We start from the raw sequence: 22500 nt of genomic DNA on the forward strand, positions 1-22500 counted from the left end.
CTTATTCATTGCTGTTATACCAATAGCCTTAAAAACATACTTTAAATGATTTTTTTTTTTTCTATATTATTTGTCATGTGCATTGTTTATTGCGACACGTGGCACTGTTACTGAAAACTTGTCATGTAGCGCCTTTGTATGTCGATGTGCATTTATCGTATACAAATATTTTCACTTAAGGTGATGATGAAAATTATTCATAATGAAATGAAAAGCTCAAACGTTCTATATAATATTTCGGTGACGCAAGGTTACTTCGACCTAGTAACTTCAGTAACCAGAAGATGGAATATTCTACTCTGGGGAGACATGCAAGGTAAGAAATATATTTTGTTATCTCAGTTCAAACATTTAGTAGTATGAAATTTTGAGGAAGTATGATGAGAAAAATAATAAAAGCATAGGAGTAGTTACATGCACATCGAGATTTCCAACTGTTGAACCACCAATTTTTCTGTTTATGAATACGAGGTGCCTGCCAAATGCCAGTACGAGACCAGTAGCTACACCTTTTTTATCCTGCACTGAGTGAGACCCAGGCCTGTACTTTCATCAAGCTTGATACTGTCAGCTTACTGCACTTCTGGGACACTAGAGGCTAAGTTGACGCTGTTGTTAAGACTGAACTATACAGCCTCAACAAAAACATCACCAAGGGCACAGCTAGCCAGTATTCTACCTACCTACCTCCTAAGGTCCTAAGGCCTAAAGGCCTTCCATCCAACAACATTCCTGGTCTCCTCTCTCGCATGTAAGTGACAATTCAATGGTTGGTTAATCTCAGCTTGTAAGCCATGTCATTATTAAGTGTGTTTATTTGTGCATGATGTATACATTTTTTTTACCTACCTAATATAAATTATGTTTATGCATGAAGTCATTGGTAAATTAAATAATTAACTAAACTCATCTGCACTCTTAGTTTGGTTAGTTTGATTATATACCTATGTTAAATTATGCTGGTTTGGCTTGGTTAGGTTAGTTAGGTCAGTCTAATTTGGTTTGGTTTGGTTATGATGGTTAGTTTCATTAGTTTGTTAGGTTGATTACCTAGGTTAAGTGGTAATCTGTTACATCCGGCTGGTGGGCACAGATGAGTGGAAAACTGATGAATGAGTGAAAATGTAGTGGAGTTTGTTCCATGAGTCCACTACCACTTTTAGAAAAAAAGTATGTTTCTTAAGTGTTGTAATAATCTCTGAATACCTGAAGGGCAAGCACAGTTAAGTACTAATGATTTTTTAGTAATTACTTTTGTGTCATGGATTCAGAGTCTTCATGTCCTCTCTGTAATCATGTATCAAGGTCAGTGAAAAATTGTGTAAATCATTGCCTGTTGCATTTAAATCAATACAGAAGAGTTATCAAATGCCCATTAAGGGATTCCAAATGGACACTTTCATCATATGCAGGGCTAAAGGTTCATATATACCAAGACCATCAAGAATGTAGGTCAAAAAGTGAAGAAAAATTGTTGATCTTAAGTCTCCATTTTAAATTACAGTGTAAAACTCTTTTGTGCCAACAAGTTTATGATAAAAATGAAGGATTTATTAAAGCATTTGAGACAGCACATTGATGATGGCACCAGGATTCAGTGCCCCTTTAATCAGTGCTCCAAAATGTTCTCAAAGACAACCACATTTAAATCACACATAAGTAGGCATCACACATATCAAACAGTTAAGGACTTGCCATCTGAAATGGTCTACTCATCAAATTCAGACCTCTGTGATGACTTGTCACCAAGTTAGGAGGTATCCAGTACAACAAGAAATGACATTTATGACTTGGAAGGGACTAGCTTATCATTTATATACATATGTAACCAAAGGAGGTGTAATATTACAACCAGGAGCAGTGTAAATAATTGTAATTTTCTTATCATTTTACCTTTGATAAAGTTATTAATTGGTTCCTTTGTGCTTAATAAACAGGAAGGGGATGTGTGGGTATTTGTTATAAAAATTATGAGAGAGAAGTATCTTGTGGTCCATAAAAATTATGTTACCATTATTATTACCTGGTCTTTTGTGGAAAAAGCTTTAGGAAGAGGAGGTAAAATATCTACTGCAGTTCTGCCACAAGCATTGATTGGTGAGAAAGGGGTGAAGATGCTAGAGACAAGTCATGAAATCCTGACCAGGTGGCTATGTTATTTTTATTTATTTATTTATTTTTAATACTTTCAGGAGAATCAAGGTTTACTACAACAAGATATATGCTGTCAATTGATGGTGTTGTTGTCACTGAGCATATTGCCACATTTACCACTGGCCTAGCTATGCTGTTGGCCTCCTATTACAACTTTAATATAAGGTACCCCATGGATTCTGCATCAACACTCGAGTTCATTCAAAGGTAATTCATATATATACATATATATATATATATATATATATATATATATATATATATATATATATATATATATATTATATATATATATATATATATATATATATATATATATATATATATATATATATATATATATATATAAACATATAGATAAATCTGTCCAGAACACCTCCAGTGTACCTCCATAGTACATTACCTTCCATCACTACAGATGTTTTGCTGGTATCAATCCCAAATGGGGGGAGCAAGATAGAAGTAAAAAAAAACATTGCAAAAAGGCACTCTGAAGTCCATCCGAAGGTCCTGTCCCTGATTAATGGTATTGCTGATGTAGACTGGAGGAGCTAAATCCCACCAGGTAATGTTTATTACTTATGAAAACATTGCTTTATCATTATGGAGATTAATCATCATTATTTTCTTTTAAGAAATCTTGGAACACTTATATTGGGTTTTTGTTAAGTGAAAAATAAGCTTCCAGGAAGTCACATGTATTACAGTGTCTTATTTACCATTTAATTTTACCTCACAAATAATTAATTTGTTTGATTACTAATTTTATTAGAGATGCTATGAGTGTGTTATGACGGTTAGATTGCTTTAATGTGCTTGTGCCTGGAAAAAAGGGGCTGGTCATCCCTATTTGGAAACTTAGTGGGCCATCATTTATTTAATTTATTTATTACCACTGACTTCAGTAGAAATAAACAATTTGCCCTGTAGTATATACCTTACTGTTTATATGAAGTACTTGTATTGTGCGTTCAAGACTGAAGACAACAATGCAACTTTTGTATCATGTTTTCATTATCTTAACTATTGCAGATGCTGTCAGCCACTAGAGGGGAGGAAACTAGAATTGTGATACACAAGTGGATAAAACTTCTCTTCCAGTCTTGGTGATGTACTTAAATAATGCTCTTTTTTTTAATGATGTGTCAATGACAATTATAATGGTGATGCTGTAAAGGTGATGTACTTAAATGCCTAGGTTCATTATATATATATATATATATATATATATATATATATATATATATATATATATATATATATATATATATATATATATATATATATATATATATATATATATATATATATATAATATATATATATATATATATATATACATATATATATATATATATATATATATATATATATATATATATATATATATATATATATATATATATATATATATATATATATTTTTTTTTTTTTTTTTTTTTTTTTTTCTGGAATGCTCTTAATAATGGTGTAATGATTATAAAGGTGATGATGATGATGATGTCAAGTTTTCTCCATGCAAGTATAATGATGATTATAATGGTGGTGATGATGATGATAATGCAAGTTTTCTCCATGATTGGTGATGTAAATTAAATACCTAGGTTCAAATTTTTTCTGGAATGCTTTTTTTTATTTGTGTATGTAATGATTATAATGGTGATGATGATGCTGATGATGTAAAGTTCTCTCCATGCTGGTTGATGTATAGTTAAATTGCCTAGGTTCATTATGATTTTTTTTTTCTTAAATTCTCTTTTAATGAAGTGTAATGATGATGATTATGTAAAGTTCTCTCCATGCTTGGTGATGTAGTGAAATGCTTAGATTCACTGTTATTTTTATTTATTTATTTATTATTTTTTAGGAATGCTCTTTTGATGAAGTGTCAAGTAATTGATTTAATTGTATAGTGTAGTTTTGTGGAAATATTTTTTGCAAGTTTGTCTAATGTATGTTTAGTTTTAAAAATGTGCTCAGGTAATTTCTCCCTTTACCTCATTTTTATTTTGAGGCCTCTTATCTAGTTCATCTTTTACATGAGAATATGAGGAAAATGTAGGTTGTCCATGCCCTAACCCGATGTGCTGTTGGATACATTGTGTTAAATAAAATCTTTCTCCTATGAATTGTCTCACCTTTATAATTTTTCCATGGGCAGTAGGACAGGATTCAAGTTCCCATGTTTATTATTACTGATGCTGTGCTTTAACTAAAAGGATGTTTTTTTTTTCTTTTTTTTCTTATTATTATTATTTTTTTTTTTTTTTTCAGCTTGGTTATCAGATTCCTTACACATATCAGTCCTTGCATTCCTTCTGTGTTTCTCTCATAAACACATACAGTTTAAATAATACCTTGCTTATTTTCCCAAGAATGTTTCAGATACTGGAAGCAGTTAACTTATTTTCATATACTTTGGTTCAGGTGAAGTGATTTCCCACCGACGTAATTAAATATTTTTGTACATAATCAGGTAGATGTGTGATATACTCAAGATCTGTTCATATAGAAAAGAATATTTAATATTCATAAAAAAAAGTCCTCAAAGTGCCCTAGTAAATATATGTTCTACTGAGTCAATTATGATTTTAGTATTTATTTACTTAAATTGTTATTAAATGTAAAAAATGTCACGAGTACTGAATAGTCGCATTTCCATCGCTCCAATATCCAGACTGTCGGTATCCAGACTCGTCATTATCCAAACAAGTGTCTGATTGGCTATCGTGACAGTAAGAGTTGCTATCTGGAGGGTAAGGGTCACTATTCAGACAGTAAGTCATTATCCGGATGTTTTACAGTCATTTACATCCCTATCCAGATGTTGCAGTCTCCGGATGGGCCTTTGGATAATAACTAGGATGGATATTGGAAAGTTTACAGCATTTTACTGCTGTAATTAAAACATTGCTGTTGATTCAGGATATAACCTCAATATATCAAATTTGCTCTTTCAAACACTGGTTTCTTCTGATATCTGCTCTTTTCTGCATACAGCGAACTTTTCAGTTTGTCATAAAAAGTTTATGTATACCACTTGCCCACTGCTCTCAGTGTGCCTTTTGTTTACATGCTGACCATCTGGAGGAAACAATATACTCCTGCCTGGCTGCCAGTCAGTCGACCTTTTGAACTGTTGCTCAGTGTATACTGAATACACTTTATTAATATGTGGTGCATGGTTCAGTTGGCCAGCAGGCATTCAGGCGTGTGATCAGCTGGCAACTGTAAACAGTAATGTGTAGTGAGAGCAGCAGCATTGCAATGTCTACCATTTGTATCTAAAGTCATAATTTGATATGTATGTACTGTATTGTCTTAACTGCATATACAGTAGTACACATACACAAGTATACAAACTTTTTTTCTGATGTACAGAGAAAATTTGGCATATACAAAAAAAAGGGTCATATGCCAACAAGTCATTAGATGTATCTTTTTTTTTTTTTTTATCAACCCAGACTTTCCAGATTAGTTTGATATAATGAAGGATCTATGTGCTGTACTACTATCATCAAGTGTACACAATATGGATATTAACTAGAAATTTCTTAAGAATTTGATACATTATGGATATTAACTACAAATTTCTTAAGAATTTGATACTGCTAAGTTGTTCACAAGTTCATGTAAACTACAAATACTGTTTGCCAGTACTGTTCCAGCAAGATAGACTAAAATTGAGAAATACATTTTCCCCTTTTTTTGATGAGTAATTTCTGTAAATGGTATACAAAAAAATCCTGTGATAATTTACAAGGAAAAAAATACAGAAACATTTAAAATTTACAGAAAATCTGTTATTTATATGGAATTTTTTGTTTACAGATAACTGTAAATTTTAGAGAAAAAGTTCGACAGCCTTGTTGCCAGTGAATTTTCTGTAAAATTTATAGATTATTTTTTACAATGTACATTTTATAAGCGTTTAAGAAAAAGGTACGTTTATACAATTTGCGTCTCCAGGCACCTTACAACAAAGAGGGGCTATAAGTTAGGTAAAAATGCTGGCTCCTCGCCTCCCAGACTGAAGTGTGATCGCTCCTAACCACCCTCAACAGATGCCAATATAAAAGAAAGAAGCATGTGGAGGTTTAATTTAAGTAAACGTGTTACTAATGTTACTGATCACCAATAAGTTATTTCCTATATATTTTCTTTTTACTCGCCATAACAGCGATAATCCATAAATAATGAAAAGAAGATGCCTCATCTTTACTCTTTAATCTAAGCCTCTTCCTTCTTCCCCTTCTAGCCCTACACATTCTTCCCCTTTCCTTACTGTGCATCTTGAATTATTCATTCACTCCTCCCTACACTGCTCCTATTTCTCAGTTCACTGCTTCTCACAACTCAGACTTAAATTACGAGCGGCCAAGTAGCCTCCTCACTGACGCCTTCCACACACGGCTCTTCCCTTCACATCGCCGCATAACCCGCCGCTCGCCGACCCACCACTGTCTTTTCCAAACCTAATTTCCTGTCTTCATATCTTTCTTTGCTCTCTGGCGCCCTGCTCGCCACCTCACCCTGCGCCCTCTGAGTAAGATGGAGGGAGCAGCAATAAAGTGATGAATATGATGGAATTTTGAGAGAGAGAGAGAGAGAGAGAGAGAGAGAGAGAGAGAGAGAGAGAGAGAGAGAGAGAGAGAGAGAGAGAGAGAGAGAGAGAGAGAGAGAGAGAGAGAGAGAGAGAGAGAGAGAGAGAGAGAGAGAGAGAGAGAGAGAGAGAGAGAGAGAGAGAGAGACTGAAGCAATTAACAAATTAACTTATCATGGCAACGAGAAAACACATGAATACATTTATATTAAGCCAAACTTTTCTATTATCACTCACCATGATCAGTAAAATAAAAAAAGAATCATTCCCTTCCTTGTAATTAATGAGAGGTCAATGACTGTCAATCAACCAAAGGCATTTACTTATAAATTCTTCTCAATCTGTTTTCTAAAGTCAACCTAGTTGGATGATGCCAGTTTGATTTTTTTATTACAATTGTTTGTTGCATAAAGTAACCAAATGACTGGTATATTTCACTTTAACGTATGTTGAAACTCTTAAAATATGTGACTTGAAAAAAATTTATGTGACTTGAAAAAAATTGTCAATACATTACATTTCAACGTATCTATGTTAGAATTTTTAAATATCCCCCCCAAAAGAGTTGAAAATATTACAGGCCTCAGTAAATTTTGTAACTTTAGAAAATTTTAACAATTCTATATATCGAGGCAAGTTAGAAAAGAAAACTCTTTGCATCAGTTCATAATCGATAATCTTATATTAAGTTTTCTTCGATAGGAGCAAATGGTGTTCAATAAGTGTAGTGGCACAACAGTCAACACCAACTAAAAATAATTCTGGTCATGGTGATCATCCTGACTCAGGGTTGGCATAAAAAAAAGCCTAAGTGGGTTATATATATATATATATATATATATATATATATATATATATATATATATATATATATATATATATATATATATATATATATATATATATATATATATATATATCATAATTTTGTTCTATATCATATTGTTTTTTTTTCTAATGTAGGAGGGACACTGCCCAAGGGCAAGAAAAAAAAAAAACTGAGATCCCAGTCCCAGAAAAGGGTCTAAAAGCAGTAGTAAAAATTTGAAGGATAAGTGTCTTGAAACCTTCCTCTTGAAGAAATTCAAGTCATAGGAAGGTGGAAATACAGAAGTAGGCAGGGTGTTCCAGAGTTTACCAGAGAAAGGGATGAATGATTGAGAATACTGGTTAACTCTTGCATTAGAGAAGTGGACAGAATAGGGGTGAGAGAAAGAAGAAAGTCTTGTGCAGTGAGGCCATGGGAGGAGGGAGGCATGCAGTTACCAAAATCAGAAGAGCAGTTAGCATGAAAATAGCGGTGGAAGACAGCTAGAGATGCAACATTGTGGTGATGAGAGAAAGGCTAAAGACAGTCAGTTAGAGGAGAGGAGTTGATGAGAAGAAAAGTTTTTGATTCCATCCTATCTAGAAGAGCGGTATGAGTGGAACCCCCCAGACATGTGAAGCATACTCCATACATGGACGGATAAGGCCCTTGTACAATTAGCAGCTGGAGGGGGTGAGAAAAACTGGCAGAAACATCTCAGAACAACTAACTTCATTCAAGCTGTTTTAGCTAGAGATGAGATGTGAAGTTTCCAGTTCAGATTATAAGTAAAAGACAGACCGAGGATGTTCAGTGTAGAAGAGGGGGACTGTTGAGTGTCATTGAAGAAGAGGGGATAGTTGTCTGGAAGGTTGTGTCGAGTTGATAGATGGAGGAATTGAATTTTCAAGGCACTGAACAATACCAGGTGATGATGAAGTTACAGAGAACATAAGAACATAAAAAATAAGGGAAGTTGCAAGAAGCGACCAGGCTTACACATGGCAATCCCTGTATGAAATATACCTACCTATTTTCATCTATTATCCCCATCCAGATATCTGTCTAATCCTGTCTTAATGCTCTCTGATGTCCTAGCACTAACAATATGATTACTGAGTACATTCCACTCATCTATCACTCTATTTGAGAACCAATTTTTTCCTGTCTCCTTCCTAAACCTAAATTTTTCAAGCTTGAACCTGTTATTTCTTGTTCTCCCCTTGTTGCTGATCTAAAGAATTTTGCTTACATCCCCCTTGTTATAACTCTTATACCACTTAAAGACTTCTATCAGGTCCCCTCTTAACCTACATCTCTTTAAAGAATGCAAATTTAACAACTTCAATCTCGCCTAGTAAGGAATACTCCTCATCCCCTGTATTCTTTTAGTCATTCTCCTCTGCACTGATTCTAATAGACCTATATCTTTCCTGTAATGTGGGGATCAGAACTGCATAGCGTAGTCTAGATGAGGTCTGACCAGCGCCAAGTATAACTTTAATATTACTTCTGGCCTTCTACTTTTAACACTCCTAAAAATGAATCCTAGTACCCTATTTGGCCTGTTTCTGGTTTCTATGCATTGTTTTTCTAGATGGAGTTCAGAGCTAACTATAACTCCTAAATCTTTCTCGTACCCTGTATCTACCAGAGTTTGGTTGTTTAATGTGTACCTACAGTGTGGCTTTCCTCTACCTACGCTAAGTACTTTGCATTTATTGATATTAAATTGCAGAGAGAAGGATAGAAGCTGTAGGACAGTAGTTTGGAAATCAAGGGTTTGTGCCAGACTCTGTCAAAAGCTTTTGATATCTCCAAGGCAACAGCAAAAGTTTTACCAAAATCTCTAAAAGAGGATGACCACCACTCAGTAAGGAAAGCTAAAAGATCACCAGTAGAGTGGCTTTGACGGAACCCATACTGGTGATCAGAAAGAAGGTTGTGAAGTGATAGATGTTTAAGAATCTTCCTGTTGAGGATAGATTAAAAAATCTTAGATAGGCAGGAAATTAAAGCAATAGGACGGTAGTTTGTGGGATTAGAACAGTCACCCTTTTTAAGAACAGGCTGAATATAGGCGAACTTCCAACAAGAAGGAAAAGTAGATGTTGACAGACAGAGCTAAAAGAGTTTGACTAGGTAAGGTGAAACTGTGCACAGAGGCACAGTTTTGGAGAACAATAGGAGGGACCCCATCAAGTCCATAAGCCTTCCCAGGGTTAGGCCAGTGAGGGCATGGAAAACATCATTGTGAAGAATTTTAACAGGTAGAATGAAGTAGTCAGAGGGTGGAGGAGAGCGAGGAACAAGTCCAGAATCGTCCAAGGTAGAGTTTTTAGCACAGGTCTGGATGAAGAGTTCAGCTTTAGAAATAGATGTGATAGCAGTGGTGCCGTCTAGTTGAAATAAAGGAGGAAAAGTCATGCCTGACTCGTTCATTTTCTGTACAGTACAAGTTATCACAGGCTTTGTCCAGCCAGACCAAACTGTATCAGCATGACTTAAACAAGAGTCTTACCTCCCTCTTTTTACTTTTCCTTTCCTGTTTTTCATTTGCATCAGTCTTCCTGATCTCCCGTGCCTTCCCTCACCCTTTGTCTCTACACCTTGATGTTCCTCTCACCTTCCCTCACTCTTTCCTCACTCTATTTTTTCATTCATTCTTTTTCCGTTGTCTTCATAGTAACCATCACCCCCTGCCTCTCTCTCTCTCTCTCTCTCTCTCTCTCTCTCTCTCTCTCTCTCTCTCTCTCTCTCTCTCTCTCTCTCTCTCTCATATATGCTGCTCTCACCTTATTTCTCACTTACTCTTCCCCATCTCTCCACACCCTGCACTCACTCTGTCCTCAGCCTGCCTCTCCCTCTCTCTCCTCTTCTCTCTCTCCTCTCACCCTTGTTCTCCCTCACTTCTCTCCCTGTAATCCACCATCATGCCCTTGAGCTCTTCATTAATATGCAAGGTGAATGAACACTGTGATGCTCTCTCTCTCTCTCTCTCTCTCTCTCTCTCTCTCTCTCTCTCTCTCTCTCTCTCTCTCTCTCTCTCACAAATGATATGATGTTCCTGTATAAAACTGTTAACTAAAAAAATGATAGTAATAATAATGTATGCTTATATTTCCCCTTTATTATTTACATCTCTCTTTATTTGCTGACGCTTTGATTATTTTGTTATGCTTAACTGAATTGCTTATTTTTTGCTTTTGTTGTTAAAATTTCTCTCCTACATCTGTTTGTATTTTTATCTAATCTCTTCATAATATTTACTTTGAATCATTAATTTCCATTTTTGTGTTTATTGTATGAATAATTGCTTATATTTACTATTTCTCTAAAAAAATGTTTCTTTTATATTAATATTTATGTAACTTGAGACATCCAGACCTCTTGGATGGTAAAGCCATGATGTTTTCTGCTCCTGTTGGATACAAAGAGATTTATTCCCTTTGTTGTTATTGTTGTTGATGATGCTATTGTTGTTGTTATTGCAGTTACTGTTGCTGCTCTTCTTATTCTTCTTATTCTTGTTCTTCTCCTCATTTTTCTTCTTTGTGTTGTTGTTCATGTTGCTAATTTGTTGTTGTTGCTCCTGCAGTTTTTTCTCTACGCTGGTGTAATCTGGTATGTTTTCTTTCTTTTATTTGATCATCATCTCTCTCTCTCTCTCTCTCTCTCTCTCTCTCTCTCTCTCTCTCTCTCTCTCTCTCTCTCTCTATATATATATATATATAGAGAGAGAGAGAGAGAGAGAGAGAGAGAGAGAGAGAGAGAGAGAGAGAGAGAGAGAGAGAGAGAGAGAGAGAGAGAGAGAGAGAGAGAGAGAGAGAGAGAGAGAGAGAGAGAGAGCAAAAGAAAATATAAGGCATTACTGTGATATGAAAAAAAAAGTTGCATTTTTACTTCTAATGAAATCAAAATATTGTTCATATCAAATAAAAGAAAGAAAACATACCAGATTACACCAGCATAGAGAAAAAACTGCAGGAGCAACAACAACAAATTAGCAACATGAACAACAACACAAAGAAGAAGAATGTCGAGAAGAACAAGAACAAGACGACAATGAATAGCAGCAACAATACACAGATACGTACATACAGGCGTACATGGACATGCATAACCTTCACAGGAATGCTAACCTTGCAAGGAATGTGTTTGAGATGCAGAGAGGTAAGCACGATGAGAGTGTGATGTGAGTGCGAGGATTCTGAGAGGATGAGGCACCAAGAAAAACATTACTGTGGATGATTTATAAAAGAGGACGCAAATATGAATATGTAATTACATTATCAAATTAGTGTTTGTGTTTTTTATTTTTGATAATTTATTAATTTAATATTTTTGTATAGTATATAAATTATGCATCAATTGCAATTTTTGAATGGAATAATATACCTAAGATAATATAGTGAAGAGAACTTAAAGATCATACAAAGTGAGGTTTTGCATGAGAAGAAAATAAATAAATAATAACAATGCATGCGATGAAATGCGCAAGATTATTTGGAGACAAAAGTTTGATTTTTTTAAAAATGACAATAGGAAGTTTGACTTCACAAAAAATAGATAACTAGGTAATAGGTGTTTTAAGTTGCTTAACAACTTAAAAGACCTTCCTCCAGCGGCTGGTTCTAATTTTTGGATGCGTCACAGACGTTGTCAAACGAAGCCCGGCTGCACGTGCCACGCATAGTGTCGAGCCGCTGTGCAGGTTGCAGTGAGTGACACAATGCTATAAATGACTCTGTGTTTTCAATATGTTGAGCTTTATCTGCATTCTGATCAAGCTATCCTATTCCCGAGAGTTTTTTCACTTAAAGTAATAATATATTTCAGTACATAAGAACATAAGAACATAAGAAATAAGGAACACCACATGAAGTGGCCAGGCTTACACGTGGCAGTCCTTGTATGAAATATACCTATCTATTTCCACCTATCATCCCCATTCATAAACTTGTCTAATCTTCTCTTAAAGCTCCCTAATGTCTTAGTACAAACAACAAGATTACTGAGTCCATTCCACTCATCTCCCACTCTATTTGAGAACCTTTTTTAGAAAAATTTTCAAGCTTGAACCCATTATTACTTGTTCTATCCTGGTTATTGATCCTAAGAATTTTGCTTACATACACCTTGTTATAACCCTTATACCACTTAAAGACTTCAATCAGGTCCCCACTTCGCCTACATCTCTCTAAAGAATGCAAATTTAACAGCTTTAATCTTGCCTCATAAGGAATGCTCCTCATCCCCTGTATCCTTTAAGTCATTCTCCTCTGTACTGATTCTAATAGACCTATATCTTTCCTGTAATGTGGGGACCAAAACTGCACAGTGTAGCCTTGACGAGATCTGACCAGCACCAAATATAACTTTAATATTACTTCAGGCCATCTTCTTTTATCACTCCTAAAAATGAATTCTAATACACTATTTGCCATTTCTGGCCTCTATGCATTGCTTTCCTAGACAGAGTTCAGAACTAACTATAACTCCTAAATCTTTCTCGTACCCTGTACCTACCAGAGTTTCGTTGTTTAAAACATTGTGTATCTACTGTGTGGGTTTCCTCTACCTACCCTAAGTACTTTGCATTTGTTGATATTAAACTGCATTTGCCATCTGTCCGTCCATTCATTCATCTTCTCTAAATCTGCCTGCAAGGTGATGCCATCCGATTCTGACCTAATTAATCTATCTTTGTGTCATCTGCAAATTTACTAACATCACTACTAATTCCAATATCCAAGTCATTGATATATATTAAAAACAACAATGACCCTAATACTGATCCCTGTGGCACCCCACTAATTACAAGGCACCACCTAGATTTAGAGCCGTTTATTACAACTCTTTGTCACCTGTCGCTTAGCCATGACCTTATACATCCTAACACCTTCCCATCTATCCCGTGTGCCCTAACCTTTCTCAGGAGCCTCTGATGGGGGTACCTTGTCAGAAGCTTTACTAAAGTCCAGATATAAGATATCATAACTATCACCATTATCTACTGCCTCGTACACTTTACTGTAAAAACTTAACAAGTTCATCAGGCAAGACTTCTCCTTTGTGAATTCATGCTGTGACTGATTTATCAAGTTATGTTTGTCTAAATGCTCCCTAATGTTCCTCGCTATTATTGACTCCAATATTTTACTCACAACTGGAGTTAAGCTGACAGGTCTATAATTAGATGCTAAAGTTTTATCTCTTTTCTTAAAGAAGGGTACTACATTAGCCTGCCTCCACATTACTGGTACCTCACCTGACTCAAATGATTTCCTAAAGAGAGAGACTAACAGCTCACTAATAACCTCTTTGCATTTCTTAAGTACTCTGGGATATATTTCATCTGGTCCTGGTGCCTTGAACTTTTTAGCCTATCTATCTTCTGTTCCATGATCTCCTTAGTTATGGAAATATCTGCTAGCTTCTCATTCTCATCTGCTCTAAACATCTGTTCACTATTTGGCATATCCTGCATGTTTTCCTGGGTGAAGACAGTTAAAAAATACTCATTCAGAATTTTACTAAACTCCTCCCAGAACTAAGCAGCTCCCCATCTGCTGCCTTTAATAGACCTATAGTATCCTTATTAATTTCTTCCTGTATACCTGATAAAATCCCTTGGGGTTCGTCTTTGCCTGGCTGGCTACCTTTAATTCATAATTACCCTTGTTGACCTCCTGATTGTTTCAACTAATTCATTATATTATGACCTTAAAACATCTTCACCTGCCCTTAATCTCTTATATATACTTCTCTTCTGCCCTATATGATGTTTTAACCTAGCAGTCATCCATTTAGGGTTATTTTTCTGTGATCTTATTGCTCTATACGGGATGTTTGCTAACTGACATGTATGGAATTTATCTACGAAATATTTATGCAACTCATCTACATTTACTTCACCTAATCCCCCCATCTCGGCCAGTTCCATCCTCTCCACTTCTTCATCTACTCTTCTCGACCTCATCTCTCCCATTTCAGCATGACTTGACCCTCCAACATACTCATACCTATCTCCCCATCTCTCTCTCCTCCACCCCTTACAGACAAATCTTCCCTTCTCTTGTCATTCACCTTCACACCTCACCTCACCTCTCTCATCCTTCCTTATCTCTCTCAACTCTGTTCCTGACCTGACCTCACCCTGCATCCGTTGCCAGTCAACTCCTTGGAGGTATTTTTGCTTCTAAAAGTTTCTTCCATTTTAATTTGTACCTAATTTCCCAATGGTCACTATCACCTAGCTGTCCCCAACCTCTACCTATATGACTGCTTCCTCCCTGTTAGTAAGAATTATATCTAGAATACTGTTCTCCCTTGTGGGTTCTATGATTACCTACATTAAAATCCCTCTCATCCAGCATTCGAGCATCCGGCAGCTTCAAGTATCCGGCACATTTTTTCCCCGAACCTTAAAATCAATAAAAAATCAATGTGTACTCATAAAATTGATTAAAATTCCCGTGCAAGGCATACTTTGTCCCTCGCCACCAGAGCGCATTGCTTCGCGCCACCCGCGGCCCACTGCACTGTTTACTCAGTGACTCAGTCCCGCGTGTGCACTGTTTATCGCCTGACACCTTCATTATGCCTAAAGTTCTAGAAAAGAGGAAGCGTGTTGTGCTTGCACTTAAGCAGAAGGTAGACATTTGTCAACAATTAGAGAGAGATGAAAGCAGACAGCAACTAATGGTGGAATATGGTGTGGGCTCATCAACTATTTATGACATTAAATCCCAAACGAAAAAGTTGTGGGATTACATGAAAGCTACCGACACCCCAAAGGCAGCGGAAAATCGTCACACACTGCAGTATCATCGTGGTGAAATGATGGACAAAGTGTTATACGAGTGGTTCAGCTTGAAAAGATCAGAAGGAGTCACAATTACAATCACAATGTGTGTTGGTGAGTGTGAGGTGACAGTACGGGTGGCGACGCGCGGCACAGCGATCAGCTGATCTTTGTTATGGTAAGATGCGTGAGTGTAGGGTGGTGACTGTGGACATAATTTCACTTCTATTCAAGTATCCGGCATGTCGGCGGTCCTGTTGATGCCGGATAACAGGGATTTTACTGTATTTAAAAAAATTTTCCTGAATTACCTTCAGAAATTCTTCTACTTCCATGTTATCCACCATCAGGCTCCAGTCGATATTCCTAAAATCAAAGTCTCCTACCACAAATACCTGACTGTACCTTCCTGCTCTATTTAATTCCTGCCACAGTGAGGTGTTAATTTCTCTTGTACTGTTCGGTGGCTTGTACACTACTCCCATTACTACTGACTGTGATCATTCCTTAATATCTACCCATATTGACTCTGTTTTGCTATCTGCATTCAATTCAATGATTAACATTTGAAAATAGCAGGCATAAGTAAAACATGTTATGAACATTTTTTTTTTAACATCTTCACAGTTCAACTCATCATTTTCTTTTTGTTTTGTCAAGTTCTTTACAACACATCTCTGTTCTACAGTCACTGCTGAGTCTGATGGTGCCAACCAAGACTAGCTATCCCATATAAGAAGTGAGTTATGGCAAATAATTCACGCACTTTCGCGCTAGAGCTCAATCTATAGTGATGAGGTGATAGTTGCAAGAGTTGCGAGACAGAAATCTTCGCCCACATGCCTATAAATTGAAATATGCAAAATACAGCAAAGGTGAGTCTGACGAAGAAATTACATAAAATAAGATACGCCTTCAAAAGTTACCAACCAAAAAATGTTTCTGAAACTGAAATCAAAATTTTTATGTGCGGACACCAAAAGGTGGTCCTGGCCAAATCATTGTTGCGCCCTCCAGGGCCAGGCGGGGGCAGTGAGGTGTAGAGATGTGTGGTAACAATAATATAAACCCCTCACTCTACTAGGGGAATAATCCCTCAAAAGATATTTAATACTTTACTAAATGATAAAGAAAACTATAAATTTTCTTTCATTCGCTGACAAGAAAAAAAAAAAAAAAACGTGATGAAATTAATATTTTCAGAAATCTACAATGACGAGCCTCTAAAAAAAGGGAGACAAATAGTGTGGGCCAGCTCTTGTCATAAAGGCCCACGTCACCTTGACTTTTCAAGGTGATAATCAACATACACAGAGACAAATAAGGACACTTCATAGAACTATACAAGTTTAACTCTGATTTTACTTAATAAAGCTGCAACAAAGGTTATGACGATAAAAAGTTACCTTAGGTTAGGCCGCAAATATTATGGTGGTAACGCTTCCTGGGAAATCAGTTAAAAATAATATCAATACCAATTGAACAAAGAAAATGTAAATATATTTTCTCCAGATAAGGAAATTTTTTTTTTTTTTTACGTGGAAACCAAATTCACACTAAATGAAATGTGTTACAGTAACAGTTTCCAAGGACACTTTATCATAACATGCAAAATATTATTAATCTACATAACGGTAAAACACAGTAAAGGATAAATAAACGGATAAATTAGAAGATCTGATATTTGTTACCTAAAAAGTCCTCAAGTGCATATTCCTGTTATTGTGGAAAGTTTTTTGTAATTGCATATTTCCTTTCTTCACTCACATATTCGTACATAGAAAAGATATATACGAAAAAAAAAAAAATGAACGCAAAAATGATAGCCAATTGTTAGGTTTCAACTGAATCTCCAAGTAAATATTTATAACAAAAAGATGACACCATTATAGAAAATATATGATTTCGTATCCTTCTTTTCTCTATGCATACACTAAAATAAGCACACGAAGACTGAAATACAAAAATTATAGTTTTGAAAAAGATTCGGTTAATCCTCAAAGGACTTTTTCCCTGTAAGATGTTGCAATGAACATTATAGACTAAATTTACATTCTTTCTTCTTTCATATATATACCCTGGGAAGGCACAAAAATGGGAGACAAAAACAACGCTTTGGAAAAAGGTTTAAACTAATCCTTCAATGGATAATACTACTGACACGATACCATGGAAGCACATCCTTTCTTTCCTTCATAGATTCGTGGGAAGCTGACAGGAGAAAGGCAGGCAACAGTGACAGGTTTCGGTTGACATGGAGAAAAAAAAGTTTAACAGCGAGTTCCAAACAGAGTGCACATGATGTAATGAAGCAGGTACTCACTTTCCTCCTGCACGTGTTGGCAGTGTTCACCGCGGCACCACCTGCCATCCTTTCCTGAAAATATCAAAACATCCACATAAAAAAGTAATGCAGCTTGACTATTCTAAAAAGAGCTAAAAATGAAGCATCATAAACAGAACCACCACAAATCCTTTACTACATGAGTTACAACACATACATGAACAAAAAAGGAAAGAATAAATACTGAAGAAATGTCATAAATAAAACGTGTCAAATTCCTCCAAGCAAAAACACATGGATACATGAAAAACAACACTGAAAACAGAACACACTTGAAACACTAAGAATGTTAAATATGCACAACAGCTGCAACAAAATAAAACGAACAAGCACAATTACATATATAACAAGATCAAATAAGAAAATAAAAAGAAGCAAAAATATTAAATGCAAAGCTTCCCAACATTCAGCGGTACAAACCTAAAAACAACAGCAAGGATATACTTAGAAAATAATAAGTACCACTTCAGTCTAGCCATAAAAAGTATTCACGGCACAAAACATGAAAGTCCCTTTTGAGTATCTCCGCCAAGGTGGCCTGACTCATCTATTCTTCTTTCTTTATTGTTATTCAGTAATACAACACATCCACCTTCCTCCGTTTGTGGTTCTGATAACAACAACAACAACAACAACAACAACACTCTGACCACTCCTAGTAAGATACATGACTTTTCGTGTGGTTACTGCGAGGACACAGGATGTGTCCTCGAGGATAACCTCTTACACAACAAAACAACAACAACAACAAAGGCTCCACAGACCACACAGATATCGTAGTTGCTGTTGGTTCTGGATATGAACGCTTCTTGGTAAGGATCTCAACAAAAGCAAACACCTGTGAGATCGACCCTCCTTCATGCTTGTGCTGCTAACTCGTCTGGATGAAGCAATACATTTAGTGTGATACCTTTCACTGGACCTGCCTAATATAGTTGTGTCTACATATTTCAATTCATGCGGTCATCTGAATACAAAAGCCTCACTGCAAAGCCAAGGTAGTGTTTCGCTGGCAATAATATTCCTATATACGCATTACCAAACGCATCCTATTTTTTTTTTTTTTGTCCCGTCGCTTACCAAACCAGTGTCAGACGCTCTTTTGATAAGGTCCCGCAGGAGGTCGTCTTTCCTACCACGGCAAGACTCACACGATTTACTCATATTTTCCCTGGAACATAATGTAATGAAGCTCCAGATGTTAGGCTGGAGATGACCAGCTAATAAACAAATATATAAATACATATCCTCATTAAAAGCATTAACGACGTGTAATTCAATCTCCCGTCGTCTGAACACACGAGTAATCACACGTCTGATGAAGGCATGCTAATGAACACCCAGGTGAGGGGTCTTTTTATTCGCTACTCAAACTTGAGACACGAGAGCCCTCGGAGTATTTAGCCCGCTTATCAACTTTTTATGCAAATATACTTTCATTTACACTTTCTCTCTCTCTCTCTCTCTCTCTCTCTCTCTCTCTCTCTCTCTCTCTCTCTCTCTCTCTCTCTCTCTCTCTCTCTACCATCATTTATCTCTGCATAGGAATGACTATCAAATGCCTTGACTATTAAGGCCTGCTAAAATAATAACAATAATAATAACAATAATAATAATAATAATAATAATAATAATAATAATAATAATAATAATAATAATAATAATAACAAACAGTTGTAATGAAAACTCCAGTACATCTGGTTTCATAGAGTTTATACCAAGCCTCCAGTACTTCCCCTACATAAGGGCTTGTGTGAGTACCTTACCCTCTCCTGGCCCTCTAGTCGCCCTTCATGGGATCCGATGCTCATAATCGTATTAATTGATCCATCATATCAGCTTCGTCTCTCTCTCTCTCTCTCTCTCTCTCTCTCTCTCTCTCTCTCTCTCTCTCTCTCTCTCTCTCTCTCTCCAGAACTAACAATATAAAGAATAGCAGGTTCGAGGTATTCTGTGGTCGTAAGACTCGGCCCCATCAGACTGTGCGAGCATTTTTATGTTGATCTGCTTCTCTGCAATAATATTTTATGTCAATGAACCTTTGGTTGTTAATGAAGGTGCCACCAGCACGTGGAATGACTCACCGACAGACAGATACACACACACACACACACACACACACACACACACACACACACACATACACACACACACACATACATACATACACACACACACACACACACACACACACACACACACACACACACACACACACACACACACACACACACACACACACACACACACACACACACATACACACACACACACATACATACATACATACACACACACACACACACACACACACACACACACACACACACACACACACACACACACACACACACACACACACACACACACACATACATACATACACACAAACACACACACACACATACACACACAAACACACAGTATCCGAGAAAAGCTTCTTGACTGTGTCCGTCAGATTTACCAAATTATTTATAGCTAGGATCCTCTTTAGGGCACTCAGGAGACTACAGTCACTACACGCGGCTCTGCACTATAGAAGGAACAACAAAGGTATAGCTACCACAATTACCTTTTTTTTTTTTTTTCCAGCAATCTGTAAATCTGCGTGGCTGCTGCTCGAGGTGGCAGAGCATTAACCGGAGCTGAGAGTGTGGTGGGATGGATGTTTTGACGGTATCTGTCCCTTTCTCTCTCCAAGTGGATATTGCACAGTAGCTACCAAATTATCTTTATTTTAAAGAGCTCTGCATTTTGACACAATGGACGATAATATTTGACACGTTTGGTGATGACGCCAGTGACAATTGGTAGCCCTGCACACTAAGGATGGTTGCCGTATATTACATATGACCTAACAAATAGAGAGCCATCTTAGCATCACGTCAAGCCATGCATACCAACCTTACCGACACTTGATCAGGCAGCGGGTTTCGTATTGTTCATTATGCCACAGTTCGCGCCACACTTTAGAGATAGTTTTCAGAGATACTGTACAATCATTGGCTGAAAAGTTCTTTATACAGTCATACAGATCAGTTACTTTCAACTTGGGTCCACTTAGACTAATATGTATGAGACTACACTTTTATTTGAAATATTTAGATGCACGGTTCTACTTTATGCTTCTGTTTATCCTACTTAGTATTAAAACAAGAGTGGGATTTCATTAAGTTTATAAAGGAACGTTACTGAATGCTGTTGACGAGACAACGATGAGACAAATTCTTATTTCAGTTCTACATCACCAGTGTTTACGGCTTCACTCCAGAACAGGACTCCCTAACCTCCTCTCATCCCAAGCAAAGCCTCTTACGAGTAAATCGTTTCGTTATTGTCAATCTATTATCTGTTCTTTATATTCAAGAGAAAATATGGAAACAGTTGAATCTACTTTTCTATATCATGTCTTCTGGGTTGTGACTGATTTCTTTCTAGCGTCTGCAGCTTAAGAGTGTCAATGAAGAATAATGATGCTATTTCACTGAACTTAAAGCTTTCACTGTAAGGAATCTCTCTCTCTCTCTCTCTCTCTCTCTCTCTCTCTCTCTCTCTCTCTCTCTCTCTCTCTCTCTCTCTCTCTCAAACCATATCTCGCTCTCAAGTAGAATTCACCTTCTCTCTTTTACCCATCTTTACTATATTTCACTAAGTAAGGCTATTTTCTAAGAAGTAACATCCTAACAATCCTCCTTCAGCTTGAGCAGCAACACTAATTTTATTGCAAACCTTCCAGTTCGACTTCGCTTCGATTACCTTACTTAAGGTTTCCAGTCAAGAGATACCCTGCCATGCCTCGCCTCACCCTCCCTAACACTCCGCCAAGACAATGATTCCCTTGGTACCATCGCCGCGTGTACCAGGATGAGAGAAAAGCCAACAGTCCACTGCTAAGCCATGCGCGGATTAGCGCCGTTAGCATCAGTCCGAGAACACAAGCAATTCAACTGACCTTGGAAAACCTTGAGCTGAAGCCAGGAGGGAAAGTAAAGTGTGTCTAGAATATGAAGGTGGTAGTTAAGTGAGACTGAAGAGGAGGAGCACAAGTCATGTTGCGATTGACGGATGAAGGCAATCTAGGGAGAGTGTCGCACAGAGGAGGCGGGACGCAAGGCGCCTTCAGGCCAGTCACTGCTGGTGTCCCTCGCCTCCCCTTCCTGCCTCGCTGCGAGGTGAAGGGGCCACTACCACCGCTGCCTCAACACTTACACTACCTTTGCGTCTCAACACTGAAATGCTTCAATGAATGGGAATGAACGGGAAAGTAATGGTCACTTAGAATTGCTTAGAACAAGTACATGTTACTAAGTGTTTTAAATCAATCTGTCTGTCTGCGTCTGTCTGTTTATCTCTGCCTCACATCTTCACTATAATGTTCTGTAAGAAAGAGCATCCCAATCTCTGTTGCTTTGTTGCAGTACATCTATTTGTATTAATGTTGCGCGCGCGCGCGTGTGTGTGTGTGTGTGTGTGTGTGTGTGTGTGTGTGTGTGTGTGTGTGTGTGTGTGTGTGTGTGTGTGTGTGTGTGTGTGTGTGTGTGTGTGTGTGTGTGTGTGTGTGTGTGTGTGTGTGTGTGTGTGTGTGTGTGTGTGTGTGTGTGTGTGTGTGTGATGTAACATTGCGAGTGGAACAATATTTACGACTATATTTAGTAGTTTTAGGAAATCAATGACAACTACGTATTGTGCCTAAAAAATGGCATACCGTAAATACGAGACAATTAGAGAAAAAATATAGTTAGGTCACTATGTATGCATTTTCTTCGCTTACAGTAATTGTTATA

General features: G+C 36.9%; 1 protein-coding gene across 30 annotated transcripts in view; it reads right to left on the bottom strand.

Annotated features, from left to right (window-relative positions):
• Positions 1 to 22500, bottom strand: part of LOC135101301 (circumsporozoite protein-like) — a 233329-nt gene that overhangs the window by 164657 nt on the left and 46172 nt on the right. For 25 of the 30 annotated variants that reach the window (XM_064005087.1, XM_064005084.1, XM_064005083.1 and 22 more), the window contains one exon: positions 17696 to 17749. In XM_064005087.1, coding sequence (XP_063861157.1) covers positions 17696 to 17749 — 54 coding nt within the window. Of the gene's footprint in view, positions 1 to 17691; positions 17750 to 22500 lie in introns of all 30 variants that reach the window. The other 5 variants (XM_064005076.1, XM_064005089.1, XM_064005094.1 and 2 more) reach the window with 1 other exon arrangement.

This window comes from Scylla paramamosain, chromosome 6 (assembly GCF_035594125.1).
Source record: "Scylla paramamosain isolate STU-SP2022 chromosome 6, ASM3559412v1, whole genome shotgun sequence".
NCBI classification, from domain to species: Eukaryota; Metazoa; Arthropoda; class Malacostraca; order Decapoda; family Portunidae; genus Scylla; species Scylla paramamosain.